Consider the following 6,342-nt stretch of genomic DNA (forward strand, 5'->3'; position numbering starts at 1 on the left):
CCTTATATGGCTCCGGCGGGTTCTCCCGCCTCCGGCCGGCCACAGGCCTGGGAACGCGCCGTGGGCCGTGCCCGGCTCCCACGCAGGATTTTCCCCCTGCCTCAGTTTCCCCCTCCCGGCGGCCACCTTTGGGATCTGGCATTTCGGGGCCCGGCGGGGGGCACCCGGCTCAGCCCCGTGGGTTGCGGGGCGCAGCCCCTGCTCAGGTCGGGTTAATCTCGGCGCCGAGGCTTTGGCGGCACCGGGAGGGAGGGGGGGGCAGGATAACCCCCCCGTGACGCTGGCCCCGCGCCCTAATCCCGGCGCTGAGCGGATTAGGGCGGCCGGGGGCGGGCGATGGTGGCCGTGGGGCTGGGAGCCACGGCGGCGTGGGGCGGCCGGGGGGGGATTCGGGGAGCTTGGGGGGCCCCGAATCCCAAATCTCCCTCGAGCGACGGGTGCCCCGCGGCCGTGCCAGCTGCCCCGGTGGGGTGCGGGGGGCACGGTGCTGGGTTTTGGGGGGCTCCCCGTCTGCCCGTGGAGGGCGGCGGCGGCAGGATGCGGCCATGCGGCACGGCGGGCGCGGGAGGAGCCGGAGGGAACCGGCTGGACTGGTTCAGGTCCCGTTTCCCCCCCCCTACACCGCTACCGGGAACGGGGCAGGGGGGGGTCCGGGTGGCCCCGGCACCGCCGCCGGCACGTGGCCCGGCTCAAGGTCGCCCGCTCTCCGCCGGCACCGTCCTTCCGCCGGGAGCCGCGGCCCTCGCCGTCTGGGCACGCTTCCTGCCCCGGTGCCACCTCGGTGACCCGGCACCGAGCTCTCCGCCGAGGTGCCCTACGGCTCACCGGGTCACCCCGGGGTCTCCGCTCGCCCCCAGCCCCCGGGGATGCCGGTGCCCGCCTGCCCGCAGCGCCCTGCCCTCGGCGAGGTGCCGGCGGCTCCCACCCGCGGCATGGAGGAGGAGGAGGAGGAGGAGGCGGCGTGCGACGGCGAGGAGCCCTGGCTGGCCAACAGCAACAACAACGCGGCCCCGGGGGGGCGGCCGGGGGCACGGGGCGTGCGCCCCCCGGGCCAGGAGCCCTCGTACCTGCAGCGCGTGCTGCTGGAGATCGTGGAGTCGGAGCGCACCTACGCCCGCGACCTGCGCGGCATCGTGGAGGTGGGGGCACCGTGGGGACGTGGTGGGGATGGGGGGCGGCTCGGGCCCTCGGGTGGCGCTGAGCAGCGGCTGCGTGTGCGCACAGGGCTACCTGGGGAAGATCATCGACGCCGAGGAGCCGCCGCTGCGGCCGGAGCAGGTCAGCGCGCTTTTTGGGAACATCGAGGACATCTACGAGCTCAGCAGGTGAGTGGCACCCATGGTGGTGGCACTGTCCCCTCCCTGTGATGTGCTGGGGGGGCTCTGGTTAACCCCTATCCGTCCCTTGCACCCAGCAACCTGCTGCAGAGCCTGGAGAGCTGCGCCTGCGACCCGGTGGCCGTGGCCGTCTGCTTCGTGACGCGGGTACGGGGACGCGGCGCCGGGGCAGGGGGGGGGCACGCGGCGGGGGCTGTGCTGGGCTCTCACCGTGCCCCCCCCACACTACTCACAGAGCCAGGAGTTCGACATCTACACGCAGTACTGCAACAACTACCCCAAGTGAGCGGGCACCGCGGGGCTGGGCGTTACGGGGAGCTGTGGGGCCGGGCGCCGTGGGGCTGAGCACCCCCCTGGTGCTGTGTCCCCCCCCCCCCCCCAACTCCTCCCCAGCTCGGTGGCGGCGCTGAGCGAGTGCATGAGGAGCAAGCAGCAGGCACGCTTCTTCCGCGAGTGCCAGGAGCAGATGCGGCACGCGCTGCCACTGGGCGCCTACCTGCTGAAGCCCGTCCAGAGGATCCTCAAGTACCACCTGCTGCTCCAGGTGAGCCGGCACGGCGCGGCACGGCGCGGCACGGGTACCCTGCGTGGTTGGGACTGCGTGGCACGGCGTGGGGCACGGCACGGGTACCCGGCAGGGCAGGGTGGGAGCCGACAGCGCGGGCACTCGGCGCGGCGTGGTGTGTCTCAGTAACACAACGTGCCCCCCCCGTGCCCGCAGGAGATCGCCAAGCACTTCGAGCGCAAGTCGGGGGATGACTACGAGGTGGTGGTGGAGGCCATCGACACCATGACCTGCGTGGCCTGGTACATCAACGACATGAAGCGCAAGCACGAGCACGCCATCCGCCAGCAGGTGGGCCGCGGGGAAAGGGGCACGGCGGCGGTGGTGGCAGGGCCGGGTAGGGGCTGCGGTGACGCTGCCGTCCCCGTGTCCCCGGCAGGAGATCCAGTCGCTGCTGCTGCAGTGGAAGGGGCCGGACCTGACCAGCTACGGGGAGCTGGTGCTGGAGGGCACCTTCCGCGTGCAGCGGGCGCGCAGCGAGCGCGCCGTCTTCCTCTTCGACAAGCTGCTCCTCATCACCAAGCGCCGCGGGGACCACTACGTCTACAAGAGCCACATCCTGGTGGGTGCTCACCCCGCTGGGAGGGAGGTGGGGAGGGGGTTTTGGGGTCGAGGGGGGCACCGCAGGGCTGACGGTGTCTCCGCGCAGTGCTCCTCGCTGATGCTGATCGAGAGCACGCGGGACTCGCTCTGCTTCAGCGTGGCTCACTACAAGCACATCAAGCAGCAGTACGGCCTGCAGGTAGGGTGCTGTGGGGTTTGGGGGGGCACAGGGGACCCCCATCCGCTCCCACCACCACCCCAACACCACCCCCAGGCCAAGAGCGTGGAGGAGAAGCGCGTCTGGACCCACCACATCAAGCGGCTCATCCTGGAGAACCACCACGCCATCGTCCCCCAGAAGGTGAGGACACCCCGGCGTTGTCCCCTTGCCTTTCTTAATTTCATTTTCGGGTGTGGGGGAGGCAGGGGGGTGACACCCCCTTGGGGCCACCGCCTCTCACCGCCTCTCTCTGCGCCAGGCCAAGGAAGCCATCCTGGAGATGGACTTGTTCCGTGAGTGCCCCCACCCCTCCACCCCCATCCTATATCCCTGAGCCCCCACCCCACGTCCCTGCGCCACCGTCCCACATCCCTGCGCCCCCTTGTCACCCCCCTGTGCCCCATTTTCACCCCCCTGTGCCCACAGACCCCCCTCGCCTGCCCCGCTACAGCCCCGAGCGCCTGCACCGGAGCCGCTCCTGCCAGCCTCTGGACCAGCCGCGCCACGGCCGCCGGCAGTCGGGTGAGCCCCCCCCTGGTGACACCGTGTCCCCCCCACGGGGACGGCGCCACGCTGACGCCTGTGTCCCCCCCCACGCCGCCCCGCAGAGCCCTTCGAGCGCCGCGACCGCGCCGAGACGCTGCCGGACCGGCTGCGGGGGCACGCGGGGCGCCGGCAGTCGGGTGCGGATGGGGATTGGGGTTGGGGTGTGGTTTTTTTTTGGGGGCGGAGGGGGTGGTTGGGGGCACGGGGATGATGCCACCGCCCTGCTGTGACACCCCCGTGTGTCCCCCCGCAGAGCCCGCCAAGCAGATCCTGCGGCAGCTGGGTGAGCACGGTGAGCGGCTGGGGGTGACATCAGGAGGGGGGGGCAATTTTGGGGTGCTGTCCCCCCCCCCAGAGCTCACCTCTGCTCTTCTTCCTCCCCCCACACACACGGCTGGCAGGGCTTAAGGTAAGGCCAGGGCATGGGGTGGTGTGGGGCTGACCCCTGTGAGGGTGCTGAGCCCTCGTGTCCCCCCCCCAGCACGCAGGGAGTGAGGGGACCCTCCTGGAGGCGGGGGAGCCCCCACAGCCCCCCAGGGCCTGGGCTGCAGCTGGGGGTGTCGTGGAGGAGGAGGAGGAAGAGGAGGAGGAAGAGGAGGCTTTGGGCAAGGACAGCCAGGAGGAGCAGGATGGGCACAGGGACAAGGACGGGGACGTGGCGGAGGAGCCCCAGGAGGAGCAGGTACCCGCACCAGACCCCCACCCCTTCCCCTGCTACCTGCGGCACCCTGCATCACTTGTGGGGCACCCCAAAAGTGCCGTGGGGCACCGCACACCCCTCAGCTTCTGCTGTGCTGAGAGGGCGGGGGGCACGGCCCCCCAAACTTTGCTCCCGCCAGGGGACCCCGGCAGGGAGCTGCGAGTGGCACCACGAGGTCGCCGCCACCCCGGCGTCACCGGTGTCCCCGCTGTGCACCGGGGAGCTCAGCGAGGGACCGGAGACCCCCGCGCCCCCCTCCCCATCGGGGACCCCCCCACCGGGGCTGCCCGACGGGGAGGGCGACCCCGAGCAGCACCCGGATACGGAGGCGGGCACCGGGGAGGACCCGCGGGCGTTGAGCAGCGAGGAAGAGGAGGAGGAGGAGGAGGAAGGCCACGGGGAGGGCAGCATCCTGCCCCCCTCGGTGCTGGACCAGGCCAGCGTCATCGCCGAGCGCTTCGGCAGCAGCCTGTCGCGCCGCGGCAGCCTGGCGCTGGAGGGGCGCAGCGGCAGCACCCTCAGCCTCGACGGGCCCCCCCCCGGACAGCGGGGCGCCCCGCAGCCCCCCGCCGTCCCCAGAACCCCCCCCTCCCACCCCCCGGCGCCGCTCGCTCCTCTCCACCCAGGACCTGCTGCTGCTGCGCAAGATCCGGAGCTACTACGACAACGCCGAGCACCAGGACGCCGGCTTCAGCATCAAGCGCCGCGAGAGCCTCTCCTACATCCCCAAGGGGCTGGTGAGGACCTCGGTCTCCAGAATCAACAGCTGGCCCCCCCCGGAGCCAGCGAGCCCCAAAACACCCCCGGAACCAGCGAGCCCCAAAACGCCTCTGGAACCAGTGAGTCCCAAAACGCCTCCGGAGCCGGTGAGCCCCAAAACGCCTCCGGAGCCGGTGCTGGCGGTGGATGGAGCATCCCCTGCGCGCCAGGAGAACGGGCTGCAGCCCCCCGCCGAGCCGCTGCTCATCCTGGAGGAGGGCGACGTTGGTGCCGGGGACCCCCCGGGGGTGCTGGCACTTGGGAGCCCCCCCGGGCGCCCCGCCACCAGGGTGTACCAGCTGGCCCGCCAGTACAGCCTGCGCATCAAGAGCCGCCGCCGCCGCGCCGGCCTGCTGCTGGGGGACGGTGCCACCCACGCCAGCCCCCCAGGTGGGACACAGTGGGATCGGGGGGACCGTGGGCACCGTCACCTTGCCACCACCCCGCTCTCACCCCTCTCTTTTTTCCCCCAGGTTTGCCGAAGCCACCCGTGTCCCCAGGGGACTCCGTCACCCCCACGGTGTCCGGTGCTCCCCGCAGCCCGCCCAGCCCCGGCGGTGGCGGCACCGAGCCCTTCTCCTGGCCAGACGTGCGGGAGCTGCGTGCCCGTTTCGGCGCCCCGCGGCCACCACCGGTCACCCGCAGCCGCTCGGCACCCGAGGGGCCGGGGCGTGGGGGGCGTCCGGCGGCCAAGGAGCGGGGTGGGGGCCGCAGCCGCAGCGCTGAGGCGGGCGTGGGGACCCCCGACCCATGGCGCGGTGCTGGTGGCGGCGGTGGCCACCATCACCACCAGCAGCAGCCCGGGGGGCTGTGGGTGACGGCGCAGGCACCCCTGGGCCCCGGGGGGCAGCGGGTGGTGGTGCTGGAGAGGCTGCCCCCCCCTGCTGCCACCGAGCCCCCTGCCTACGTGCAGATCCGCTCGCCCACCACCCGCGAGAAGATCTGCCTGAAGGCGGTGGTGGAGCGCTGCAAAGCCTACCAGGCATCCGAGGAGTACCGGCGGCGCTGCCCCACCGGGCAGGGCGAGCCCCCCGAGCCCCCCCGGCACGGCCTCGTCAGGGACCTGCGGCAGAAGTTTCAGACCCTCGACGCCGCCAGCTAGGGGGGGGCAGCCGGGAGATGGGGCGCCCTGTGGATCCCCAGGAGAAGGGACACCCCCCATGGACCACCAGGAGATGGGGCACCATGTGGACTACTGAGAGATGGGGCACCCCATAAATCCCCGGGAGATGGGACACCCCCTGGACCACCAGGAGATGGGGCACCCCATGGATCCCCAGGAGAAGGGGCACCCTGTGGACTACTGAGAGATGGGGAGGTGGACCCCCCAGCTCAGCCAGGACAAGGGGCACCCCGTGGACTCACAGCTCACCTGAAAGAAAGAGCCCCCCATGGGCCCCAAGGAGGTGGACACCTGATGGAGCCCAGCTCCCCCAGGAGATGGGGCACCCCTGGGCCACCAGGAGATGGGCAACTGGACCCCAAGAAGAAGGGGCACCCTGTGGACCCTCCAGGTTGCCCAGGAGAAGCAGGACCCCACAACCACCCTTCATGCCCAGGAGAAGGGTGACCCTGTGGACCACCAGGAGACGGGACTCCCCCTTGCCCCCACCCCGCCAGCCAGAAGGGCCCCCCCAAAGCGCACAGCCCCGGGCCCGCCTTGCTTTGACAT

General features: G+C 72.1%; 1 protein-coding gene across 1 annotated transcript; it reads left to right on the plus strand.

The window, feature by feature from the left end:
- The first annotated feature begins 932 nt into the window (after positions 1-932).
- On the plus strand, positions 933-6,337 carry PLEKHG3 (pleckstrin homology and RhoGEF domain containing G3). Its single transcript, XM_032187925.1, is given in 19 exon segments — positions 933-1,139; positions 1,225-1,325; positions 1,415-1,484; positions 1,573-1,619; positions 1,731-1,881; positions 2,059-2,193; positions 2,282-2,464; positions 2,552-2,644; positions 2,720-2,806; positions 2,925-2,958; positions 3,092-3,187; positions 3,274-3,348; positions 3,465-3,503; positions 3,613-3,620; positions 3,693-3,893; positions 4,051-4,442; positions 4,444-5,074; positions 5,076-5,138; positions 5,140-6,337. Coding segments are annotated over 19 exon segments (3,246 nt in total). The 3' UTR covers positions 5,773-6,337.
- The last annotated feature ends 5 nt before the right edge of the window (positions 6,338-6,342 follow it).

The sequence above is a fragment of the Aythya fuligula genome, chromosome 5 (genome assembly GCF_009819795.1).
Source record: "Aythya fuligula isolate bAytFul2 chromosome 5, bAytFul2.pri, whole genome shotgun sequence".
Classification (NCBI taxonomy): domain Eukaryota; kingdom Metazoa; phylum Chordata; class Aves; order Anseriformes; family Anatidae; genus Aythya; species Aythya fuligula.